The sequence below is a fragment of the Stylophora pistillata genome, chromosome 3 (genome assembly GCF_964205215.1).
Source record: "Stylophora pistillata chromosome 3, jaStyPist1.2, whole genome shotgun sequence".
NCBI classification, from domain to species: domain Eukaryota; kingdom Metazoa; phylum Cnidaria; class Anthozoa; order Scleractinia; family Pocilloporidae; genus Stylophora; species Stylophora pistillata.
Genome location: NC_142521.1, coordinates 8,946,539 through 8,973,321, shown reverse-complemented (window position 1 = coordinate 8,973,321; position 26,783 = coordinate 8,946,539). Strand labels below are relative to the sequence as shown.

Genomic DNA, 26,783 nt, shown 5'->3' with positions numbered 1-26,783 from the left:
GTAATGGGAGAAGGCTACTTGAGGGCATGCATTTTAGAATGTGACCAGGATTTTGGTCTAGGGTAGATTAGTAACTGGATAATAACTTTGAATAGCCACAGTTCACGAAAAAATCTTGTCATTTACTCACTGTACTGACTACGACAATAATCATTTGATGTACAGATTCTGACTAAAATCTGAGACTATTCACAAGTTTATCTCTTCACAGTCATGAACTACAGTGAGTGAATTTTCACTTAAATTTTAAATAATTAATATGCTTAGAAGAGTTGTTTCTTAGAGAAAATAGAAACCGTTTGTTTTATCAATTATTCTGTAGACATTCCCTCCAGAACCCTGCGAGCAGAGGTCCTTCAATCTTCCTAGATTAGTCGGGAAGAGGAAGGAATCTCTGCGAGCCGCCTCGACTTTACCTATTGAGTGTGCGTTAAATTCAAATGTAACCGAGCCTTGCTCAGCCTCGAGTCCATCAGCAATTAACTATTCATTTTGTCGCAACTATTTTCCCGCGAGTTTCTTGCAAGGAAAACACGGCAAATACCGAAGAATGATTCGTTTAAAAAAGTGTAGTGTAGTGTGTTGTAGTTTTAATTCAGGCGATTCCATCATGGAATCGTCTGATATTTTTGGTTCTCCAGAAACGCCAGTGGAAAAGGTGACGTCCAAAGCTCGTGCTTCAAGAAAAGATTTGGTGTGCTTGTTATGCGGCATGTTCCGAGCGAAATATTCTCCGTCTTGTCGCAAGATGGTAAGCGTAAAGCGTCTCACAAAGTCAAGTCGATCGCCCCAGACACTCTAGAAAATCCGGTCTGGTGGATTGTCGCTTTTATCGTCAAACTTTAATGACGCGGACGAAGATTTGACGACTTTGAGAAATTCACGAGCGTAAACAATGAACTGTGGGCGTCTATTTAGTCAGCAATTTCTAACAACACATATGCGCACCGAGCCGAAACAGGGAAAACTGGTTTCCAACCGGACTGACTCATCCGCTTCGGTGGATGAGCGGCAATTCAAAGAAAGTCGAGGCGGCTCGCAGAGGTTCCTGCATACATACACACATACATACATAATATTATCAGCAACGAGTTGGGTTATTTGGTCCAAGACATTTAATTGCTACTCAGATTTTCATGGGTCATCAGAAGCAATCATCAGGCAACTCCTAATGATTGCTTCTGATGAAGCATGAAACTCTGAGAAGCAATTAAATGTCTTGAACCAAATAACCCAACTCGTTGCCGATAATATTATCTACTGCTCTAGTCCAACAATTGAGCCCTTTGAGAGTCGATAAGGAACATTCCAGCCTAATAATTGGTTACATACATACATACATACATACATACATACATACATACATACATACATACACACATACAAGACAGTCTTCCAACATTGGAGTTTGCCCTCTACAGCCAGTTTCAAATTGTCCCTCATACTTCGTATATTTAGACTTTTTCTAATAATTGTTACAACTTGCTCAGGACCTTCCTCTTCCCGACTAATCTAGGAAGATCGAAGAGCCTCTGCTCGCAGGGTTTCCATCCAGTTAAACATATAATCAATGATTAAAGACAATCAAGCGGGCTGATCTTAATAGATCGAGAACCTTCGAGATTTCAATGGACGAATTTTCTGAACCGGTCAATACAAATACAGACAGACTTCACACTGCAGAATGCAACTGGACTCCAGAAACTGCGTACTTGATAACATGTCAACTTTAATACAACGGACAGAGTGTCACACAATCGTTTTCCCGCGATCATCTTCCACGATCAGTTTCACTGTTGTGGAATATTCTGGCTCCGCTAGCCCCTATGGTTATTCCAGGCTGCTAATACTCAAATTTCTTTCTAATAATTTCTTTCAATTATGTAAATTTTTTGCGTAGAGCAAGTATGAATGTGAGAACAAATAAAAAAAATAAATAAATAAAAGATATTCCTCGCCCGTTCCCTGGTATATTTTGTTTATACTGACCGATAGCCAAAATGTGAACAGCTTACCATTCACCCAACATCACTCCAGCATTTCCAAGTAGTTTCAACTCTATCCAAGACTAACCCATTGGCTGCCTATGTTTCACATGTAGAATGTATATTTTTGCAAAAAGGAATTTAATCATCTTCAAAACCCACTTACACGTAATATATCCACATCTTATTCACAGTTTCCTTTGATTTATCTCCGCCGTTGCAAATCTCAAGTCATGTTATTAACCCATTGTAAAATGTCACTGAATAGTAATCAGTGTGGGTCAGATTCCAAAACGGACGATTGAGAAAGGCTTGTCGAACATAATGAAAATACGTTGTTGTGTGAGGAAGGCTAACAACGCCCTTCATTGATTTGAGTTTATTTGATTGGTATGTGCAGAGAACCTAATTCGGTTCTCTAAATGCGACAGGTTTTAGCGTTCTCAGATTTCCGTTAGTAAGTCATCCTTAACCACCAATATGCACAACATCAATCTGAAAATTATAATTAATCAAACTCACAGCTGTACTTCACTTTCCGAAAACTACGACTCTGAAGATTCCACTTTCTTTTTGAATAATGACCTCTTGTCATTGTCTGTAGTTCAAGTTTGTTTTGAATTTCGAATTGCTGGAACCGTCGAAGCACTAACATGGCGGCTTTGATATTGTTTGAGTACGACATTGCATCCGCTGAACTGTGCGTTCTACCTTACTTTCTTCAAACATTTTCAGTCAGAGGTATCCATTAAGAACTTTCTATCGCATCTTGTCGACGTTACACGCATGATCGTAAAAATTCATGGAAATTAATTGTGGATAATTTATTTAAATCTTTATTTTTTAAATTTATGCTTATGTAAAGACTTGTTGTTAGTCCTAAACCGTTTAGGGTAGTAATTTTCACAAGGTCTAACCCAAACCGCGGTTCTACGCAAGAAGAGGGCCTGACTTATTCTCTTTAAGAGAGTTGTTTTCATTTAATTAATGTCCTTCCATTGCTAGCTGTCGGCCCTCTTGACACTGTCCACAAAAACAAATGTTCAGACTAATGATCTAGTTAAATTCATGATGGTTTAGAATGCGGTTTTGCTATACAACGGCCAAACTTTTTTAAATGACCGGCCCCTTTAAGTTTAGCGAATTTTCCTAAGTATTTCAACTGAATAACAACTAATTAGATCAGCACAACTTCGGCAAGCCTCCATTGCGAAGGAATTAGGAAATAGGTGAATATAAACATTTCCTTACCCGTTCTCGCCCTCAAGCAATCACAAGGAAGTGTAGACACTCGCTCACAGCACAAACTACCAACAAGTTAGGGACCGGAAAATAACGAGATAAGACTTTGTTGCTTCGGTAGACAAGTATATGCACGCAGTGAATTGATACTGGGTTAGAAACAGATTTGGATACTTGATAACAATGTCTGTTTAGATAACGGGTTTTTTTTTCTTTTCTCGGAAATAGGAATTAAGTAAAAATAGATCGCAGAGTGGAAAACGGAAAGCGGAATTAGCTATATCATGGCAGTTGACAGATGATATTAAGTTTTGAAAACGACATAAATGGCTCAAAAGACACACCAAATTTCCTATCCTTCAATTACGCTGAAGTGAAAGTAAGCTTTGTAAATTAAACGTTAATTTTGGCTGGATCAACAAAACATCGGGCGCTTTGCGCATCAGATACCATTTGGTAGACTACTGTAACTCATTTTATACATTATTTACGAAAAGGAATGATTTCGCTTTAAATGTTCCAGCCAGCATGGAGTTTGCATAACATTTGTTCAATTGCTCTTTTCTGGCTGCGCAGATATCTTAATCTTATCTAGGTTGGTACGTTTACTTTGCCTTATGAAAAGCTACGTTGTACGTATTACTTTAATAAATAAAAGTTCGCAGATAAATCTGTACTCGCTAACCTATTCACACACCCTTAATTATTCAGTTTTTCGCTATTCGCCATCTCATTCATTCGCAAAAGATCCTGTTCTTTCTAATTGTGCATAAGTAAATACGTCTGCGAAAGGATGAGTTCTTTTAGCAGGTAGAGTAGGTTTCTTTCCTGTTTCACTCACGCGTAAGCCACTGCATATTCTGAGCTGCTCTCTGAGGCAATCTTCCATGCCTTTTATGATAACTCGCACACACTTCATGTAGCTCTTTCCGTGACAAATTCTTTGGTTTCTCGAATGGGGTCGTCGATAGCTGTAGATAGCCGGACGTTTCGATTCCAGGAAAGTCCCTGTAGGCAAGCAAAAGTCAGGACTCTCCAATGTTTTAAAAGACCTGAGGGAACATAAGGGACTACGATTAACAATTAACAAGAATTGCCTGCAAATATCCAAAGGTGCATTAAGATTATTCCTTCCATCATTTTGGTGTACCGATTATCCCCTTTGAATCGGAGAAATTAAAAAAAAAATTAATCGAAGAGAAAAAAAGATATAGTTAAAAGCATGCACGAAGTTAGTTACTTGAGGTTGCAAATGATGACCTTTAAAGCAACAAATCTAGGAACGTTTTGAGTCGATGCCGTTTAAATTTGCGTGATTTTCGCACAAGTTATAGGTCTAATTGATCCATACGCTCGAGAATTTCTACCTATCAAGTTTTTTTCAAGTGTGAATTTGAAAACCCTTGCTTCCAGCTACCGCAAGTGTACCATAAACCGATGAAATGATGCGCAAGATTAGTGCCAGAACAGGCTTAACTAGGGTAAGTTTGGCCCATCATACCTCTTTAACAAGCATTGTGACCTATTATTTTTTAATTACATTTTTCGAAACAGACATCGGTAGGGAACATTTAAGGAAAGGTTAAAAGAAAAATGTTCGATTACCTTTTTTTCTGAGGAATCACCTTGCTTCGAAAGCTTGATTTTTGACATATCCCACGCCAGTTCGACAGGTCTCGGTCTGATTCAACGCTGATTTCTTCCTTTTTTCTGTTTAACTCACCTTATTCATTTTATCCAGTCTCACTTCTTGTACATCTTGTGCATCCTTTACTTCCAATCGGTATGTCTTCGCCCCCTCGCACAATCCATGTCATGTAGTAAACATGACCTTGTCCACATAACTTCCAAATGTCACTTTGGTATCCAGGGAAGTTCGAGAAGACTTTTGCTTCCTCAGGCGGTAAAGGAGCGAGTTTTACCTCTGCACGTAACGCGTTAACGATCTTTTCCAGCCGTTCAAGATCTAAAGCACCATCGTCACCCTGGATGAACCCTGAAAACCCATCGCATGCCAACTTTAATCGAGTTTCACCAATACTTGACAGGGCGATTTTCTTCCTTACAATAGTGTTATAGACTTCTAAAACACTAGAAAATAGGAAGAACTTCCTCGCTTGTTCGTACACTTGACTGAGTGATTTCAGATCCAGTTGAGGGTCTTCAAGGTACTCTTTGATATCTTCTAATGCATCTTCCAATGTAGCTTTAGATAAATTCCCCACCTTATGTTGGACTTCGCATCCAACTTTAAAACCTTTTAGCAGTTGTTCTGCTCTCTTTACCTGCTGAAAGATGATCAGATGATTTCTAAACGTCGACTTAAGGACACTGTTCTGATTTGCATCAGGCAGATTGAAAGGATTCCAAGTCCATGGAACTGCCTGAACGCAGTCTAATTTTGTTTGCTGGACCCTCTTCTTCTTCTTTCTGTCATGTTTTGGCCGCTCAATAATTAGATCTTTTCCAAGCTGTATGGCTGAGTTAGTTACTTCATTTTCAACCTGTTGCAGTTGTCTTTTAACATCTTCAATGTTGGTCAGTACCCTTTTGATGATGTTGGCATAGCGATAGCTAAATGTTATTGATGTAGTGCACTTCGGACATCGCAAGAGGTGTACGTCATTACCTAACTCAAGCAACACCCACGCATCCATTTCATCAACCTTTACAATATGACCACAGTCAAATAACTGTAAGCATCTGGGAACTTCCATTTTCTCACCACGTCTATCACCAAATAGGGAAGAAAGCTTTTTGGAGGGGCAAATGCCGCATAGAGTGGGACAATTTTCTCCACACAGCCCAATACACGGATGACGACATGGGAGCTTCTTGGTACAGGGTGCATTACAGCGAGGGCGATCGCATTCTTCACCACAGAGATTGTTACATTGATAGTGAGGACAACTCCAGGTGCATGGTTTTTTACACGGCTCGTACGGTTTAGAACATTTTTCGGACCACTTTCCATGAGGGCACCCTCGGCTGCAATTCCTGTCACATGGAGGACAAGGCTCGCTACACAAAGCCTTACAACGGTGGAGGCATACGAGCAATTTGCCACATGTATATTGACATAATTCATGTGAGCCTCTCGGTTGACAATCTTTACATGCCCCAGAACATTGGTGACCACAGAGTAGTTTTTTCCCACACGGAACGGGGCATTCAATGGCATCAGCAGTCCGGCTACAAAGCATCCTTATTTTATGGCCACATGCAAGGGTCTTATTCACAACTACATCGCAAGGATACTTGGAGCAGTCGTCACCACACACTCCTTTGCACATATGTTTGCACCTACTCTTTCGACGCAGACAGGGTTTGATACAAGTTGCACCTTCACTCTGGTAACACTGAAGTGGTTCCTCATGACCACAAGGGAAACGTTTTTCTACTCTTCGGATACACTTCATACCGCCACAGTCTTGACTGCATAGCCCCGGACACGGATGACCACAAACAAGAGTTCTGTTGCATTGTTTCTCGCATTTTGCAGTCCTAGAGTCCTCACTACAAGCCATTTTCTTCCAATGGTTTCCTACGCAACCGAGTTGCTTCCACATCATCACTGAACACTTGTAATTATTGCAATCTTCAAAACATTTACCAGGGCATCTGTGCCCGCAGGACAACGTAAGGGTGCAGCTGTTCGAACAAGTACTCTGTGACACATCTTCCGAGCAACGGCAACTTTTCCAATGTTTTCCGCATGCTAGTACCTTTTCAACTTTGACTGCGCATTTGAAAGTTACACATTTATCGCCACATTTTCCCGGGCAAGGGTGGTTACATGGAAGAAGTCGTTCGCAAGGAGCATCACAAAACGCTTTCTCCGTCTGCGATGAGCACTTCATTTGCTTTTCATGATTGCAAGGTAATTTCCTTGTCATTATTTCATCACATGGTTCGTCTCGTAATCCACGGCTCACTTTGGCACATGCTATCAGCTTCTTATGTAAACATGGAAGGGTGATTTCAACCTCCTTTTGACAACAATAATCTTCAGGATTTATATAACACGGTAGGGTCTCGTTATGTCCACACGGTAGTTTTCGTTCCACCTTCTCCTTACAGTTAACACTTTGCAAGCTACCGGTAGCAACGAAGCAGAAAACAGTCTTGGCATGTCCGCACGATAGCTCTACTTTAACTTTCTGCTTGCAGTTGTACTCTTCGAGACCTTTATGGCAGGGGAGAGAAACCACGTGTTTACAGCGTAGTTCTTTTGGGACGATTTCGTTGCACAAAATCTTTTCTTTTCCAGCCTTTGCAACATAACACTCCAAGACCTTACTATGTCCACAGGATAAATAAACCTCGATCTTTTCCTTGCATTTGTACCTTTCCGGGTCCTTGCGACAGGGTAAGGGGACTGCATGACCACATAGTAACGTTCTGGTTACAATTTCCTTGCACGGCCGTGTTTCGCATCCTTTACCACAAATTTCATGACATGGATGTCCACAGGCTCGTACTCTTTCACAAGGTCTATTACACGTCACTGTGGCTAGTTCTACGTAACAGTAGATTTCAATGCTGTGTTTACATGATGGAATTGTCACATTAACCATTTCCATGCAATCACCACACGGCTTGTTAAAGTGGCAAGGTTTTTGACATGCATGACCTCCCTTACAGATCGTTTCGCATAAATGTTGGCATTGAACCTCTTGGCACTGTCGGCCGCAAACAGATGAGCACTTGTGACCGCATTTCAGCTGCCTTTCACAGGGTGCGTTACAGGAAACCTCTTTTGGGTTCATGTAGCAAGGAACTATTTGTTGGTGGCCACATGGAAGGCACTTGGAGACAGCACTTTCGCATCGTTTCGTTCCACAATCCTCGTGACATTCAGCCTGACAAATGTGTCCACAGTCCAGTTCCCTTTCACATCTCTCAGAGCATAGCTGAGGATGCTCTTTATCGCGACATAAAATTATTTTTTGATGTCCACACTCCAATTCAACTTTAATGCTGCTGTTACATCGACAGGTATCGGTGCATCTCATCGAACATGGGTGGCCACAGTCTAGAACTTTTGGACAGCTAGCGTTGCATTTTCTATGTTCCATGGGGTTTTCAAAACATGCCATCAACCTTTCGTGCCCGCATGGAAGGATTTTCTTGCACTGAACAAGACATTTTTTAGTACATGGAATAGCTCCACATGAATTCGTGCATTTGTGGCCACATCGGAGGAGTTTCTCGCATTGGGCTCGACAAGAGCATTTTGACGGGTCAGTAGCGCAAGGAACTTGTTGTTCGTGACCACATCCAGGGATTATCTTTGTCACAAGTGCAACACATTTTGGACATTCCACAGGAGAATGACAGACAAGTCGGCACTGATGTCCATTGGAACACGATTCGGAACATGATTTCAAGCACTTGAAGTTCTGATGGCGTGGGTCGTGAACATGACATAAGCTTTCACAGGCATGCCCACAATTAAGGCGGTCTCCGCAAATCTTCTTGCATCCTCCAAGTATGTTAAAGTCACTTCCCGATTGTACATTAAACACATTACTGTGCCTCTTGCAAACAAGCTGCAGATTCTCGCCGATTGAGTTTTGCGTTTGAAGATAATCACATATCTCCCTCCACAGCTTACACTGGCTTTTCAATAGGTGGAAATTTCCAATACAGTAAAATCCTTCGCGTGCTCTTGACAATGCAACACAGATTCTGTTCGACTCCCTCAGAAAACCAATTTTGTGTTCTGAATTGCTCCTCACCAGTGACAGTAGAACTATGTCGCTTTCTTCACCTTGAAAATTGTCAACGGCACATACTCGTATTCCCCCAAATATTCGTCTTGGCATTTTCTCTTGAAGAAGTAACAACTGGCCAGTGTACATGGTGAGAATTGTAATTTGGTTTTGTTTGTATCCTTGAAGCAAAAGGTAGTTGCAGAGTGCTACCAGAAAGTCCGCTTCGTGAGGGTTGGAGTAGCTCTGTAAGCCACCTTCTAAATTCTCAGGTTGGCGATGATCGATGAAGAAGAGGTTACAGGATACACCTGTGATATTTTCAAAGCTGCATACAGATTCGTGGTCAATGATCTCGTGTTCATAAATTCTTTTCGTCAGTGCGGCAATCTCTGGGCGCATGCGATGCTGTATACTTAAGCGTTTGCATTCCATGCAGTTCATTACCATTCTTTCGAATAGTGAGATTTCCAAATTATATTTTTGGGCCAATTCGTAAACTGTTGCTTTTGGACGGAGTTGCTTGTGATCTCCAATAAGAATAGTGTGTTTTGTGCTGTGTGAGAGAGACGTAATAATGTGCGCTTCCATTACCTCGGCTGCTTCTTCGATGATAACTATTTTAGGGGCCACTCTCTGAAGCACTGAGTGATACCTTGCTGCACCACTGGTAGTCATGCCAATGACAGTTGCACGACGTATTACCTCTTCCTCTTCTTGAAATCTGACAACATCTAGCTCGTGGCAAAGTTGTTCGTACTCCCTTTCACATTTGTGGATTTCAACTCTATACCGCTCACGATAGCTCTCCACCCAGAAAAGGTATAATCGAAGTCGTTCGGAGGGCGATAACAACCAAATGTCCTTGACACTCATTGCCTCTTCATACGTCATTGTTGTTTCTTTTTCTAACTTCCTTCTTAAATCATCAATATTCGCTGTGAGATGAATTTTTTTGATTTTCTTCTTTTGCTTCTTTTTCTTCTTCTTTGATGAAGTCTTGGGGTCAGTATTACCCTCGTCTGGAACATAGAATACTTGCTCTTCCTGTAACGCACCCTCAGAGCTCTCAGATATTTTTTGTTTCATGTGGAAACGAACTTTTCCCTTCTTTTTTTTCTTATAAACCACTATTTCCCATCCCTCTTCCTCGTGTTTTCCCTCTAGCTCTGGACTTCTTTCGTCTCCTGTTTCCGTCTTTGATGTAACAGGAAGGAAATCGCCGTCTCCATGCAGACATCTTTGATACTGTATCAAATCAGCTTCCTTTTCTACTGTAATGGTCTCTTCAAAAATTGCTGAAACTTCATCAACAGTCTCAGTGTCGTTATCCTTTTCAGTTATAAAGTGTGTTTGAGGACTGGCTTCCAAAGCAATTGATGCTGTTAGCGAGGTGTCTCGACTTACGAAACTTTCCGGTGCTTCTCTTGTGGCACTTGCGAGGGATGTTGCCTGCAAATCTCTTTGATCAGAGAGAAGGTTTTTCATCGGTTTAGGATGATGTTTTGGTAGTTTTGATGGCTGCTCTTCCGCTGGAGGACGGCTTGATTCGATGTCATTGGAGGTCGGCGTTACGGCAAAGGAAACTTTCCTCTGACCACTTGCACCCTCCATTTCAGCATCATATCCGACTTCATCGGCAATAAATGGTGCCATTAACAACGTAGAATCATGAAATATTCCCTCGTCTTCGCCTGCTTCATTCTTTGGAAAAACAAGTTCATTTTGCGAGCCTTCCTCTGTGCTCTTTGTTCTCCGATTACAGGAGTTAATCAGCTCGTTGCTACATAACCAAAGTGTGAAAGTGTTCCCTGAATGTCGGGATTCTCTTGCGGCGTTGTGAGGGAAGATGGCATTATACAGTTGTTCAACATGTTCGGGACACAGCAAGTCTTCCAAGTCGTCCAAAGCTAACAATCGACCGTCCGCTTCGGCAAGCAATTCTTTACAATGTTTCATCGCTGATACGTTGTCTGCCATCAATGCTCTGACCTCCCCTCGCCTGTCGTTCCTCCTGTATTGGCTGGTGAAAAGCTTCAGGTTACACTCCTCTAGTTGCTTACTTTTGCATCTCCCCCCGACACGTATGATCTCTTCCTTAGGAAGGAACTCCAATGCTTTCACTAAAAACTGATCCAACGCGTGGTTAGTGTAACAGACCATAAGCATTGGCGAAACTTCATTTGGGTCCCAAGCCTCTCGGTTCTCAAGTAGGCATCGCACAATTTTTGCCCCGACATACGTCTTTCCAGTTCCTGGAGGACCCTGAATTACTGAAAACTCAGTTGAAAGTGCCATTTTTAAGGCTTCGAGCTGAGACTCGTTAAGAGGAAGTGTCTCAACAGGCGGCCACGCGTCAAGTTGAAGGATCGGAACTCTCTTTGCTTCCGTTGCATCTGGGACATTCAGGGCCTGAGTAAGATCGTAACACACAGGCTCTTGGGTATCCTCGCGTCTCAGGTACTCTGGTGGATCAACTTCCTCGCTGCACTCAACTAGGTATTTCTTGAAAGGCAGGGTTGTTTCATCTAATTCCTTCAGCCCTTTAAGAACATGACAATATGCTTCATAATAAGCAGGCGATTCAACCATTTGATAATCGAAGTTCCGGTTTTCGATCCCAAAGGTGTCCTGTTCTTCTAGGAATCGAATGTCAATTTTTCCGGTTATGAGTTCCTCTGGAATTCTGTTACAAACCGTGGCGAAAAGCATGGTCTCAAAGTTGTCTTTAGAAAGGCAAAGGAAGGAACCAAAGATGAGCCGTTTCGAGTGTGCCCACCTCCGGGTATTGAATCTGGAGATATCAAATTGTACTTTATAAGAAATTCCAGACGGCGTGCACGTCTTTCCGACGATTCGTGCCCCCGGATAATATCTCATTAATTGATTGCGCATTTTTCTCGGCACGTTTTGGATAATTTCGTGAATTCCTTCTCTTAGAGGCTCAAGAAAATCTTCTCTAAGCAATCGAAACTGTACATCGAGATAGTGCTCGGCATCTTCATACCTCCCCTTAGTTATGTTCTTTCGCAGGAAAGGGCGTTCTTGGGTTCTGATTTCTTTAGTAGTAGGGCAAACCGGTAGGTTTCTAAAATTGTTTGGGGGCTTTTGTCCCCCATTGTTGATGTAGTGTTTTCCATGCTTTTGCCTGTTGGCTCTTACGATGTCATCTCTGGCTTGTTTAAAAGCCTGTAATTTCCTCTGTAGCTCCTCTTTACCTACGCTGTTGGACTGATCCAATGTTCTTTTTAATTGATCGTAAGGTAGGTAAGCATAGGAACTAGGCAGGTGTCTCAGATAATTCATGAACACTGTTATAAGCCAGTGAAAAAGTCGTCCATGGACGTCTTGATCATTCAAAGCCAGGCGATCTAACAACCGTGGAATCTTTGAGGTTAAGAATACTGAACCCCTCAGCGCAGTTAAAATCCTGTTAGTATCCTCACCTGGCGGTGCTTTACAAGCATTTGCCAGAGTACAAGTGAGATCCATGATGAATTCATCACTACTGTGCTCTTCATCTGTTGATCTTAGAAAAAACTTAAGACCAGGCATATTCTGATTTAACGCATTCACCACCTCAATTGAATCCATCTTTTTCAATGCTTTTAGATCTAGTGAAAAACATTTTCCGGGGAACATTCCACGTAGATGTGACTGTGTTGTAGGATTTGGTACTAAGCAGGGATCGCTTTTCATGGATTGTGGTCTCCATTGTTGTTGTGCTTGGTTTCTATCTGTATTGCAAGGAGTGAGTTTTAAGCATGACTCTGTTTGCAAGATTAAGGTAAGGGTCATACCTAGCAATTTGAATAAACCTTTCGTAGTTTTTCGTAACTTAATTGCGGTGAAATTCAACTTGTTTATGTTTTAGACTAGCATTTGTAATATTTATCGACTGAAAATAACATCAATTTCCTCTTAAAATGCTCAAGACCGAAGCCAGAAATTTCATGTACATCGATCTTGCTTGATTCACATGTTTCCTGTAGCAAAGCGACTATCACGGTCGAAAACTGTGTTATGTAGCGTGCAAAATGTAGTGGAATGGAAGAATTATCATGACAATCCTCGCGAACTTAAGAACAGTAGGCTTTTTCCTCAGACCATCCAAACTTAATTCCTTTCATTCTTTGGAATAAGTACTCTTCAAACGGTTCATTGAAGTGGAAAATGTTACTTAACAAACGTCACGTTGTAAATATATTTTTCTTTGGAGTTCATATGGTTTTATCCTCACAAAACTTTTGAATTCAGGTGTAAGAAATACGGTTAAAGAAGTAAACAAGGTTTACCCTCCTTACGACCTCCGTAAGCTCAAGTCACATTATAATTTGTCAATAATTGGGAATTTCAAACTTAAGCCATTTGCTATTGTCTTATCGAAAATGTCTTTCACACATGCGATCCCATTTTAAAATCTTCGATATATTCACCTGAACGTTTCCCTTTCCTATGCGATGACTCCGCCTGATGTTCTTTAGAAGTGCCTCTTTCGCGTCCGCTTTGACTTTTCTTTTGTTGATTATTCAAAGTTTGATCTGAAAAAAGCCGTTGGTTTTTATTTCATCAATGTATTGGGCATTAGTCTAACATTTCTCATAGTATAAACGTACTGAAGGTAAACACACATAATGATGTTGAAAACGCAATAAACAGTCACTGATTTCAGCTGCCATTAATTTGTCTGTGTAATTTTATCATGTCTTTTTCGTCGCGGACAGTCCAAAGACAAAAGGAAACGTCGAAACTATTTTTTTTTCCTTTAAAGAGATTTATTCAGTGAGATGCAGACCAAACATCTTCGATAAGTCCCCTACCTTTTGGATGTTTTGGCAGTATTGTATCGATTGACGTACCAGTCGCTCCAATTGGAGACGAAAACTGCTTTCCAGATCCTGTTTTCTTTCGTGCCCCTCCTTGATGAGCGGTGGTGTCTACAAAAACGTATTCAAGATTCAGTAGTCAACACCCAGATATGCTAATTCAAATTTTCCTCTCTTAACAAACAAGCTATTGTTAGATACTTATTCATATTGTTACATGTTGATGGTCCAAAAGTTAGCTGAATACTTTTATCTAACTTGCTTAATAATAGGGCTGGTCTATGATCAAGTCCTGGCTTTTGCAATAAATTCGTGTCAAGGGCTAAACTTTCTAGGTCTTAACTTTCTAGGTCTTAACTTTCTAGGTCTTAACTAGCAGTTTGATTAAACATATGAACATACCTTCGCCAGCCCCTTCTTTGCAGCGAAATGGACCCTTTAATCCTTCTTTCTTGTCTCTCCAATGTTTTGTTCTGATTCGACCTCTCTGGTCTCGCTTGACGGTGCTCTTTGAATTGCCATCTGAAATCAAGAAACAAAACTAACTTCATGCCTGGATGACTCACACTTGAACGAACAAAAACCAAGCTGAACCGAACAAAAATAATTAAAGGAAATTCAAAACATTTTTTAAACCTGGAGGCAAACCGCTGATAAGATCAGCAGGTATGCTCACACCATCATAAAAGCGATAAATAAACAAATAAATGGAAAATTGGTAAATTTGAATGAAATAAAGCTAGCAAGAGTTAAACTACAGCGGTCTATTTATTGATTAATTCATTTCTTTATTACACTTAATGGCACAAATTAATGAGAAAGTGATGTAAAACTAACTAGTCATAAGGATGACCTGTAAAGGGGTAAAATCAAACCCTATACGAGACAGATATTAATCCACCTGTGACCTTACCAAAAACAACAACAACAATCTACTTTTATTTACACAGAGGCAATTGTCATGGCCCGCGTATGGCTTATCGTAATCTAGGGGGGGCAGTCTCCTTAAATCTAATTACAAACATTCGTTATCTAGAAAATGCGATACGATAAGAAAATAAAAAAATAATAGATAAAATAGAGGGGGAAAGAATGAGAACAGATTCACCTTCACTAATGTAATAGAATTGTTCGAAGAATTTTTTTCCTATCGATATTTTACTGTAAAATATCATCTTAAACAGCCGTTGATAAAGAAACCTTAGGTAATCTAACAAATGTAAGAACAAGATAATAAAAGTAAAACTACATGTTATTGATATAATTTGTAAAAAATATAGTTGCTTTCATATTAAAAGGCTCTATGCTCTAGGTTCTCATACATTTAATGTAAGGAAAAAGCGAACATCCAAGGGGAAGGAGCTCCATATTTGACCCGCAATGCAACTGAAAAAGCTAAAGATACAATCATTTGTCCGATTGAAAGTTCTTCTCAAATGAAAATTCATGAGCATGACGCAAAAGTTGCGGTGTGTTTGTGAATAAGATTCAAGGTACAAGGTTCAATATTATCCTCTTTGGATACAAGACAAAAGGAGCATCTTCCTAAGCAGTTCAAGGTTTCCTGCCCTATGAACACATAAGTAAGCTAACTATCAGTTCAAATGAGTGGACTGCGGTATCGTTAAGTCTACCAAGGAATTTTCCTGTTATCGTTACTTTACCTCCTACTTCATCAGCACACGTTCCACATGCGCCTCCTTTTGGCTCAGACGAAGTAGGTTCTTCTGTTCCCGGCTCTTTCCTTCCTTTTTTTCCCTCCGATTCTAAAGGTGTGGACAGATTTAATTGTCAACCAGCTATTTTTAGAAGTGCGTGACTAATATGGCCAGGTTGAACAAAAGGGTTTTACCGTACACGTTTTGGAATTTTAACTCTAGTCCAACACTCTTCCGTTGGTGAAAGATTTGTATTCGTCCTCTGTAATGGCTGAGCAAGTATGCGATTTACACGAACATTATCTTATGAAATTTTCGTACAAAATGCGTTTTTTTTTTTTTTTTTTTTTTTACATTTTAGGTCTGTTTGACCTCGTAACAATCATGAAATTCGGCAGTTACCTTTAGAATCATTCCGCCTTGTCACTTTATGCCAGGGCATGGTGCTGGGTGAGAAAATGAATGTTATTACTTCGTAAGTACTCAGTAAAGCATCTTATACAAGGGCGTAGCCAGGGGGGCTCCTGGGTGCCCGTGACCCCCCCTTGATAGGCCTTCTTTTGAGCAATCAACCTACAATATTCAGGTGGTGAAAACGCCATGACAATATCTTGGCCTGTCCACTATACTCTCACTGCTCATCCCAAAACTGTAACATTAAGTAAAACATGCACGGCGGGGAGGTCGACATGACAATCTGGTGAGTAGCCTCTATAACCCCCCCCCCCCTTTGAAAAATCCTGGCTACGCCCCTACTATAGTAAAGATCTCATGGTCTTCTCATATGGTCCATTGTTTTCTTTCTTGCTATTTTTGTCGGAAGAAACTGGAATACGTTGGAGTAAAATTGTGTGATATGCACAGTCTATAATTATCCACAACCTTATTTAGAAGTGGAAGTCGAGAGGGAAACAATATAGCTACAAAAGATAGCCGAGAATTTGGGAGGCCAGAATAAAAAATAAAACGTACGCACTAATCGCGCCCAAAGCGTGTCAAGCCACCTATGAACAAGATTAGAATGTTTGACATTTCAGACTCCGTCTAAATATTGCGTGGGAACGCATGTCACTGGCATATTCGAGAGACCGTTATGACTAAAATTGGAAACAAAATCCCCCTGGAAAAGTATCTTTAAATCCAGATCTACTCTGTTGAACGCAATGAAATGTTCACAATTGCAAACATTCAAAGAAACATTGATGAGAAACAGCACTTATTGTTTGAAAAGATTAAACAAACAGTGCTAATAGGAGGGGGTTCGAGCCCAGTTTGTACGTTGTAGGTTTAACTGCAAATTGTATGCTCAATTCCAAGACTATATTTAGTTTCGCGTCATCATATTTATGAATAATGCCATGCTTAAATGTTACCGTCTCTGTTTCAAGGTGCAATTCATTTTTGATCACTCGTTTTAAAGTCGCTTGAGTAGCTCTGGAGTACGGAAGAAAGAAAATGTTGGGTTTGCTGTTCAGGCACTAAGACTGACACTTCGTTCATTATTGAAATTCCGAGTCTTTAATAAAGAGGTACGATCCAGAACAATCGACGACATAAAAATTGAAACATCATGTGCCGCTAGCTTCCGCTGAAAACTAAGGACCGACACATACTCATACACGAGCAATAGAAGCGGCTATGTGGTGATCTAGCTCGATATCAATAGAGAAAAAGTGTAAAATGCTCAGAATATGAGCTATGTTCTGTGAATTAGGCGATTAAAATGGCCATTTTGGTTGCGCAACGAAAAAGTCGTGCTTGGATGAGTTCAGTGGGGGAATGCTTTCAGGCTGAATGCTGCAGTCTATGTTAGAGCAAGGCGGAGAATATTTGTGACGAAGCGACGTCTTTGTATTAGACCAGATGCCTTTTTGGTTAACTAGCAATAGACGAAGCTAGATTTTAGACAGAACTATTCTGAAATTCCCTAACAGATAACTTCCCATTCAGCCGGGAAATTTGTTGATCCATGGTTACTGCCGGTCAGTGAGAATTTAGCGTAGTCACTGCTTGTGGATCCTTCTCTGCCGCAGAGAAAATGAATGTCTTCTTGCATGTAAATTCTCAAGCCCATAGCTAAACGGTAAAGCCGGAGGAGTTCAAGACGAATGTACTTCCCTTACCTTTAACACATTGACGCATTTGACTTCCGAGAGGGCTAGTCTTATCCTAAACCTGTTTAGATTCTTGTAAAAAGAATTATTTTAAAGGTTTCCAATACTGTAGCGGGCTTCAAAGTGTTTGCTTTCTCAAGTAATTAACTTGTTGCTATGATTCTCGGAAATTAGTATACTTATAGTGAGATAAATATATTCCAAAGAAAAACTTTTTGGAAAGGAAGGAATGGACAACGGAGCGACACAAGCACGGGTCCATTCCTATTCACAGCATTAATAAAACATATTGTCAAATGAACGAAATAGATGACTTTGGAACTTTTGGATTGAACACCTTTACATTATTAAAAGCGGACTGAAAAAATGAAAGTTATTTGAATAGAATGATCAAATTAATTTCCTTATTCAATCTTAGGGGTTCTTTGAAGAAGTTGAAAAAGGGTCGTGATCACGATGACCCGAAACCCCCCCCCCCCCTTCCGTCACTAGGGTCACAAGCTACTTCACTGGAATCGCTTACGAGATATTAATTTTTTAATATCAAACAAAACCAATAGAAATACTCTATTTATTCAACTTGGCGGCTGCTTTGATAGACCGCTCATTCTCGTCCCACAAAACAGTCCAATAACAATTATGATATGGTTTCTGTCCGGTGAAAAAAAAAATGATACTCGTATGTCTAATGAAGACGTAATCGAGAAATATTTCTTCACATATTGCGCGATTTGTACACTTTGTGTTTCGTTTAAGTGTTTTTATTTTTCCAATATTCCGTCAATCCATCGAGGTAATCCCTTCCATTCTAATCAATCCAGCAGACCCTTTCCAGACGCCTATGTTGAAATTGGCCAATCACATCACGTTCTGCAACAGTGACGGCTCCTTAGAACCCTTCCTTCTTTTCTGAGAAACGGTAAACATTACGGCTGATAGACTTCTCTGACGATTTAGCGCGCTTAATCGTGATGCTATGATGATATTTCCATGAAACAATGCTTTCCATTGCTTTTAAACCGGAAATGTAATCTTCGCTTCGAAGGGAGTATCTAGTGTCATGGATCACGATCATTCTTCCAACAGAAGAGGCCGTAATGGTTTGGAAAAACAGAAATACACAAGGTGTGTGCTGTACGCTTTTGCTATCTTTAAGAGTAAAAGTCCGTGCCCTACAGGCTTAGTCCATATAGTTTTACTATTTTCACTCGATATGAACTTTAAATTACGTGATGTAACATATCTTCGATGTCTCGTGGAGAAACTGCACTGTGAAAAACATATTTCGTGATTATGGGGATGATGAATACGAATGCTTGGGTGTAAAAGGCTAAACCCAATAGGTGTTCTAAGGGTGTTACGAGTGTTACTAGTTAAAGTTATATGAGTAGTGTCACGAAACTAGGATTGCATTATCTGAAAAAAATATCCAACTGATTTTTAGGTGGTTTATCTTGCACAAGCTTCTTCATTTCTTCTGGTTTTCTTGTTCAATGCTGATTATGCATTGATGTGGACCTTGAATGTGAAGTATCTTAGAGCATCTTCTTCTTCAGGCACAACAACAGTTACTAACACAGCCTCAAATTTTATTTGTACTGTAAGTATTTGTCTTGTTGTCCTGAAAGAGCTGTGTGATTGTTTTAAATTTTGCCACTCCTATTACCAAGGTCATTTGAACAAAATAAATCAATCACATTTTAGGAAATGAGCAATGATGCACAGTAATTGTGCCAATCACTGTTGAGGACCATTGCAAGCAAAGATGACAAACCTGCAATTCATTGTTTGTTTCATAATATAATAATTTATAAATTAAAATTGTGCGAATTAACATGTGGATATGATCAAATGCGCATCACAACACTTTTTGGGGGACTTTGGCCGGACTGCATCAGCAGTTTACAAACAATAGAAGGAAACTTATTTGAAGATGCCCCCTCCCCCCCAATTCCCAGTAAACAGGCCAGACCACATCACAGTAATCTTGTGAGTGGGTTCTTTAACGTCCCCTGCCTAACCAAATTAACTAATTAATAGATGCAGGAGACGGGACCTGTGGTTTATTCATCCTTATCCGAGAAGACTAGAATGTCTATCCATTTCTTGATATTAAAGAAAGGTAGCGCATTCTCCTCAGTTATTTTAAGACCTTGAGTGTTGGTCCAGCCGGGGCTCGAACCATCGACCTCGACCTCCCGCACAACAGTCCAGCGCTCTAACCAATTGAGCTAACCGGGAGGCGGTTAGCTCATTTCCTGTAATTTGATTGGTCAGTTCTGTGTATGTTACCCAAGGGCATGTGACCCAGTTTGCAGCTGTTTGTGCTTAACTTTCTCTTTTTTTGAATTTTTGGATTCTATTAAAAAATATATATATATGGCATATTATAGGAAAATTCATTACCTGACAAAGGAATTCCATGTTAATTGTGTGCAAAAACCACGATTCATGCAATATCTGTTTTCAAGTACAATATAATGCAGTATTCATGAGTCACAAAATGGATTTTCCTTGAATCGCATAGTTAAATAAAAAAGAGAAAAAACAGAAACAATGCAACAACAGAAACAGAAAACAGCAATAATATTGTTTGTTTTATGAGATGTGAAACAATCTCACCTAGCCTTGTTTTCAACTCGCAATTCCATGCTTAATACCTCACTTTGTTAACCAATCAGAATGCGAGATTTTGTTCAATTATGCGATTCAAAATGATATAAATTCTAATAACCAGCTCTTTAAATAAGATAAATGTCCATTTTAGAAGAAGGCTTTGGTCATTTTTAATATATATTTGAATTTCTTGAAGTTGTTGATCCCCTCTTTTTTAATAAACTTTTAAGACTGACATGACAAGGTGAATGTATACCTTAACTGAGATTGTTAAGGACTGTCATCTTTTGATTATTCTACACCAACTGAGGGACTACATGATCTTACCAAGACACTGGGAGTGTCTCAAAGATGGTCAAGATCTTTTCAAAATCGTCAACCTTTCTGCAGAGATCATGAAGCTCTGGGTAGAAAGGCCCTGGCTTAGATCTTTAAGGTTTCCCTAAAAATCTGGACCTCACCAGAAACCATTTAGTAATGGTTCTTGTTTTGGAGAGAATTGCAAAAGAGCAAGCAACACTTTCTTATCCCTACATAGCTCCACATTTAGTATGATTGATATACAGCTAACATATTAAGGAAACTGCATGTCATCTTACTGATGAGTTGGTTTCAAGGTTGTTACTGACTTTGTGTTTACAGGCTCCTTTTATTTTCAAACTAGTCAGGCAAACCTGGCTAATCATTCATGCAGTACCCCCTTAAAACTGCAGAAGAAGAACTGTTATGGAATAGGTTCATGAATATATCAAGGCTACTTTGCAGGCTTGTTTCAAGAATGAGTATTACCAATATTTGAATTAAGATTCTTGGCCAACACAGCCTGTACAGGGGTTCATATTCCTAGGAGAATAACTTAATTAGCCCAAGGCCTACATACTGTGCTTAGCAAGCTGTTGAATGACATTTGGTTGAAGTATGATCACTTAATATTGTTTGTTTGACTGTTCCAGTTGTTTCTGTGTACTCCCTTCCCCAGAGGAAGGGAGAGACTCTCCTTGAGCCCCCAGGGATATTTTGTTTCCTCATTAAAGATGCCCTACCATAATATTCCCTGTCTTGTTTGTTTGTTGTGTTGTGCAAGATTGGTGTGGCAGGGGATAACTTTTATCAGATTGGGAGCATCATTGAGGATTTGGACTCAGTGCAGCTTCACTCAGACCAACAGGGAGTGTGGGAGTCAATAATTTGAACGTAAGTTGAGTCTCCAAACACTGATGCAGGGTTTGTCTCTTACAGGAATAAATGGCACTGCTTGGTTTCTTGTTGTTTGGCAAGATGCTGTCCATGAGATGGTGGTTAGGTACATCCTTCATTATCATGGGCTTGATTCTGATTCACTTTAACAGTGCACCCTACACTGAAGATCAAGATCATAACAATGAACAGTGAATGGGGCTGAAAAAGGCAATTTGTTAACTTGTGAAAGTGGACTGACAATCCCATACAGCTTTAACAGTGGTTATAGTGGAAAGAGGGGATTGTCTGTCAAGATATGGATAATGTTTCAGGAAACAGCTTAAAATTTTAAATTGGATGGACTTCTATCTGGTGACTCTTGGTCCTTTATATTTGAACTGGAGTTGGGAGTATTGGTTCATTGTGTCCTGCAGAAAACAAGACAACTTTGAAGAAAAAAGTTTTGGATAATAGACAAGAAAAAAAAAAAACATCCTCAATTCTGTTTTGACACTACTAAATAAATATAGTGTATGACTGGCTAACAGAGTACTTAAATGGGCCAGGAATAAACCACTTGTTAGTGGCAATGAGTAAAAGTTGGCCTCTTTGAAGTTTATCAGTTGGTTCTGTGGACATATCTTAAATGTTGACTATAGGTAGATGTTGCACCTCCTGTTGCAATGTCAATCTACCAAAGGGACGTACCATGTGTTTAAATAAAAAGTTAATCAGTGGCTTGTTCTTGAATTCTCCATACCACTCACAGGTTGTAAGCAGAGGAAATGAACTGCATGATAAAACTGATCAGTGAAAATGCTAACAGTTCTTCCATTACAAAAACAGCTGAAGTCTGTTTTGGTCAAAAAGAGAGGCAGCTCAAACTTCTTTAAAAGTATTTCAACATATTTTATCGTTGGCAGTGCCCTTGGGCAATAAGAAGCGAATCTTGTTTTTTGATTGGCTACCCAAGTGGGCAAGATGGGTCCATCTTGCCTGTTCAGAATTGCCCACTACAATCCTGCTCTTAAAAAAAAATTTAATTTAATTTTATAATTTGTAATTCTTGGACTATGTCAGCAATTCAGACACAAAAAGTGGCAGAAGACAGTCAAGACAAAGGAAACATGAATGACTCCTGTGATTTTATTGTGCTATAAAAACAGTTGGCTTTCTTTCCTGCCTCTCAAAGTAAAGAAGTCATTCTTGATTCTCAAAAAGTGAATCTTTTTGCAATATAATAAACCCTTTTTATGTAGCTCAACTTTGTCTCAGTCCATTAAAATGCGAAAAAAAGATTGAGGCTAACGTCTAACTCTCTTGACTGCACAAGCTTGGATAATAACGCATATATATTGTGTCAAAAGGATTTAATCTAAAATGTAAAGATTTTCAGTGAAAGCCAAGGATTGTGATATAAATTAAGAAATACTTTTTATGAAGTCATTACTGTTTTTATAAGTGTGCTTTTTCTTTTTGCAATGCATTCTTTCAGACTATGAATTATCTAATATTTCCCCCTCTGATTCGTAAACATTTTCCATCTGAGTTCCACCCCTGTCCATGTTTAAATTCATTGTATTATCTATCTTTGCAGGCATATTTCTTTTTGTCAGGCATATTTCTATCTTTACTCGTAAGATATTTTTGCTGTAACTTAAAATATCTATCAGACTTAAGCATACTGTGTAAAGGTAGACATGTACAGTATAAGTCTTTCACACATTCATTACTTTCAAATTAAATGTAGGTATGTTTTGACCCAAATTTACTTAATTTTTTGTTAAGAAAGTGCATTTATGTCACCATCAGACACCTCGCATCACTGTCATAAGTTCTACCATGTTTATCTCTAACCTTACTTCATTGTTTTTTGCTATTATGTGTATGATAATCTCTGCCACCATCTGATTCCTCCCTGTCAGAGAGAACACATGTATTTCTAAATTTGCTTGATCTTTTGATGCAATGAATTGAATAATCATTCTTGTCACTACCACATTCCTCATCACTCTCATCAGTAAAGACACATTTATATCTTTTATGTTTGTTGATAAAGCAAAATACACCTTAATGTCACCCTCAGACACCTCATCACCATTATAAGTTCTGACACGTTTACATTTAACTTTACTTGATTGTTTCTGGCTATTATGTGTACGATTATTTCTGTCACTTTCTGATTCCTCACTGTCAGAGAAAAGACATTTATTTCTAAATTTGCTTGATTTTTTGATGCAATCGAGTAATCATTCTCATCAGAAGCAGATTCCTCATCACTGTCATGAATGAGGACATTTATATCTTGATTCACTTGACTTTTTGTTGCACAAATTTGCAAAATCATCATTGTCATTATCATTATCACTATGGTTATTAGGATGATTGTACCTTTGGTGCAGTTTGTCACCAGGTTTTTTCTGTTATCCTGTTCTGTGACCATTCCAAATTTTGGCGAACTTTCTTGCGTCAAAAAGGTTTCCCCACCGCACCATTCTTTTGTCTCCTTTCTGATAGCTACATCCAACTCAACATGATGTCTATTTGGATTTTCTTCAGTGTCAGTAACTTTATCGGTTGCAACAGCGTCAGCAAGAGTCCCATTTTTACAGCTCTTGCTACAATTCATTTTTTTTTTTACTCGTGGGGCTCTTTTTCAGTTTCTGTTTTTCGGATACAAGATGATCGCGTGACCCTTTTCCGCTTGATAGCTCTATGTCACGCAAACATCCGTATCACCTACATCCGCCACTTCTGTTGCCACCCTGGTTGTCTCTGTTTTCTCAACAACAACAAACGGTCGGTTTCTATAAGAACGAATCGTGTATTATCGAATATTGTTCTCTATCGTGGACATTAATTGTCCGAAGCTCATTTTCCACGACCTGGGGTGAAAAAGTCAGAGTCGACATCTATCTAAATAGAGCAATTTCCATTCCCTTGTAGCTCTTTTTTAGCCTTTTGCTTTTCCTCGGTTCTCCAGGGTTCTTTTGGAAAATAAGTAGTTCTTAGTCTCATTTTCAAAATTTCCCATTTGAAACTTTCCTTAATTTCGTTTTCGTTCCTGGTGTTGATTGCTTCTCTTTACTTTCAGACTGCCGGGTGATAGTCTTAGTTAAAGTTTAGGGTAAGTTCGCAAATCTCTTGACAAGCGCCTCAAACTATGGTCTGGGTCAATTTGATCCGTTATTCGAATTAGCTCCACCGTAAAACATTTTCCTTCGATAGCATTATATTTCACATCTGGGATTTTCCTAATTTCTTTTAATAGTTCGACTTTCTCGGGCCCTCATATTTATGACGACTTTTCAAGAGCTGTTCCTGTCTGTTTTACAATCGTATTAATTTCTTCTGGATCCGGTACAATGCTTCGTAAAGTTTCGATGTCTTTCCAGAGGAATACTTTTTTAAAAATGTAAATGTAAAAAAAATTCCTCAATTGAAGTACTCTCCCAGAAGTAAATATTCGAAGGGTTTCCGTTACTTCTTTGGAGAGCACTTGTATTGGATCCAGTAAATGAGAAATGAATCTTCCATAAATCGTCTCCTCCGCTTGCTTCGTTGGTCATCTGGAGAGCAACATCACAATATTCAATTTTTCATGCGTATGACGAGTTTCCCTCTGCGTTGGTCAAGAGACACAAGGAATACTTAGGCTGCTGAATGGCTATTCTCTATTTCTCAAAAACACCAGTTTTCCTCCTTGATATTGCGTGACATGCGTGACAACAACAACGGGCTCCTACGCTGATTCAAAATTTCCACCTTGTTGCCTTTGTTAGTTGACCGTTATAATTTTCGCTGCTCAAATTGAGCGGCGAATATTTTCCTCAGAAATTTTGTGACGATTTCCAGGAAAGAGGATCCGATTCGGTGAGAACAAAGTTAAAATAACCTCACGGAGCCTTCATTATTTATGGCGGAGGGAGGGCTGGCAAGAATAATGGGGGGGGGGGGGGGGGTCATGATAAATTCAGGAACTAAAGTAGGGAGTCATAAGAAATAGTTGGGAATACTGTAGGGGGGTCAAAAGCTCTTTCTTGTTACATCTCATCTACAAATGTGGGTTTGAGTTTGTAGAACGTTTCTACTACCCGCCATACAAGATATAGGGAACAGTAGCTAACTTTGCATAGACTGGAAAGCTATTCTTCTTCAAGCTATAATAATGTTTATTTCAAAAACGATATTACAAGATTGCAGTGAAGGCGAGCTGAGTGTAATATTTACAAAAGTATTAACAATAAAAAAGCTAACAAAAAGGATGACAATGATGAGATGTTTTAAGTTCTAAGCTATTTACAATTAAATTATATAGACTAGCCATGAGTTTTTGGCACGATAGGGTTAGGGTTTGCAAGCTATGATTGTTTTATTTTATTTTTATTTTTACTAGCTTCGCCGACAGGCAGGGACACCGCAACAGCTTGCGGCAATTAATGCGGGCCCGGTAAACTCACCGATCCAAGTCCAGGGGAGGACATCCATCACACAGTAATCTCGTGCGTGGGAAATTAACGTCTCCTGCCCCTAACCTTGCAGGAGACGGGACCTCCATTGATTCGTCCCGAATAAATGGAAGCTAAATTCTTACACTTCTTTCGTGCTTAGCAACCTCCCGCGTGCATCCATAACTCAATAGTGTACGCTGTGGTGTTTACCATTTGTTAAGCATCTTTAGATTTTAAACTCTAGAACTGCATTGTTAAGGTATTTTTGCAATAAAATGAAATATTTGAAAGATATTTTTCACTTCTTTTAACCTAGCTGCCTTGATAGTCCTAGGGGAGGAGGGGCTAGCTATTTTTGCAATTACAACTGGAGGGGTCCTGACAATTTTAATTCTTGTAGAGCAGGATCAGGATATTTGTTTAGTCTCACTCAAAATCTTGCCATCCCACCCCCCCTAGCCTCTAGCTTGTCACGTAGCTTCGCATGTGAGCATCTATAGATTAGTTAACCTACTAACGGAGAGAGATTGGGTCGCACCCACTTTCTTGCGTTTAAGCACTCAAGGACCCTTGAGGGTTTCGATGAAGTTGATCATCAGATGACGAATGGACAAAACAGAACCATTAATCGATTTTTACCGTGATTAGTCAGTAATTCAATTGTGAAGTTTCTTCTGTTCCTTTTGGCGGCAAAAACTTGACGTGTTATGGAACATTCGTCGTGTTGTTATAAATGCTGTTACAACTCTCTTATTCAAGGGAACCCTTTTTGGTACAAGGAAAAGGTGATTGCCTAAAAGAAAACTCAGGACAAAGAGGGGGACATCACAGTAATCCCTTTATGAGAACTATTTATTGCATCATAAATGAAACTGCGTTATCAAGAAAAAATATATATCTCATTGGACGTTTTGTTGTGTAGTATCACTGAGTATTTTTACGAGTTGTACCGTAGGGCGAGTCAAAATACAAATAACGAGTAAAAATACTCAGCGATA

The 26,783-nt window shown here is 39.6% G+C and overlaps 2 protein-coding genes and 1 long non-coding RNA gene across 5 annotated transcripts; 1 reads left to right on the top strand and 2 right to left on the bottom strand.

Moving 5' to 3' along the window:
* Nucleotides 1-1,712: 1,712 nt before the first annotated feature.
* LOC111322182 (uncharacterized) lies at nucleotides 1,713-17,841 on the bottom strand. 3 transcript variants are annotated; one of them, XR_015998327.1, is made up of 8 exons: nucleotides 17,549-17,841; nucleotides 15,828-15,871; nucleotides 15,432-15,533; nucleotides 14,170-14,289; nucleotides 13,762-13,878; nucleotides 13,378-13,482; nucleotides 4,833-12,678; nucleotides 1,713-4,279 (listed from the first exon to the last, which is right to left on the bottom strand). XR_015998327.1 is itself a non-coding variant. In XM_088751798.1 (8 exons), exons 2-7 carry the CDS (start codon nucleotides 15,865-15,867, stop codon nucleotides 4,961-4,963), a joined length of 8,202 nt encoding a protein of 2,733 aa, XP_088607924.1. In that variant the 5' UTR covers nucleotides 15,868-15,871; nucleotides 17,549-17,841; the 3' UTR covers nucleotides 1,713-4,279; nucleotides 4,951-4,960. The 3 variants fall into 3 exon arrangements, 1 of the variants encoding a protein (XP_088607924.1); XR_015998328.1 differs by having other exon boundaries at nucleotides 13,801-13,878; XM_088751798.1 differs by having other exon boundaries at nucleotides 4,951-12,678.
* Nucleotides 17,842-18,284: 443 nt separating this feature from the next.
* LOC148734418 (uncharacterized) lies at nucleotides 18,285-22,071 on the top strand. Its single transcript, XR_015998421.1, has 2 exons — nucleotides 18,285-18,664; nucleotides 21,395-22,071. It is a non-coding gene; the product is annotated as an uncharacterized LOC148734418 (long non-coding RNA).
* On the bottom strand, nucleotides 22,045-25,283 carry LOC148734417 (uncharacterized). Its single transcript, XM_088752076.1, has 2 exons — nucleotides 23,726-25,283; nucleotides 22,045-23,252 (listed from the first exon to the last, which is right to left on the bottom strand). The coding sequence occupies exons 1-2, from the start codon at nucleotides 23,961-23,963 to the stop codon at nucleotides 23,143-23,145; spliced, it is 348 nt and encodes a 115-aa protein (XP_088608202.1). The 5' UTR covers nucleotides 23,964-25,283; the 3' UTR covers nucleotides 22,045-23,142.
* Nucleotides 25,284-26,783: the final 1,500 nt, after the last annotated feature.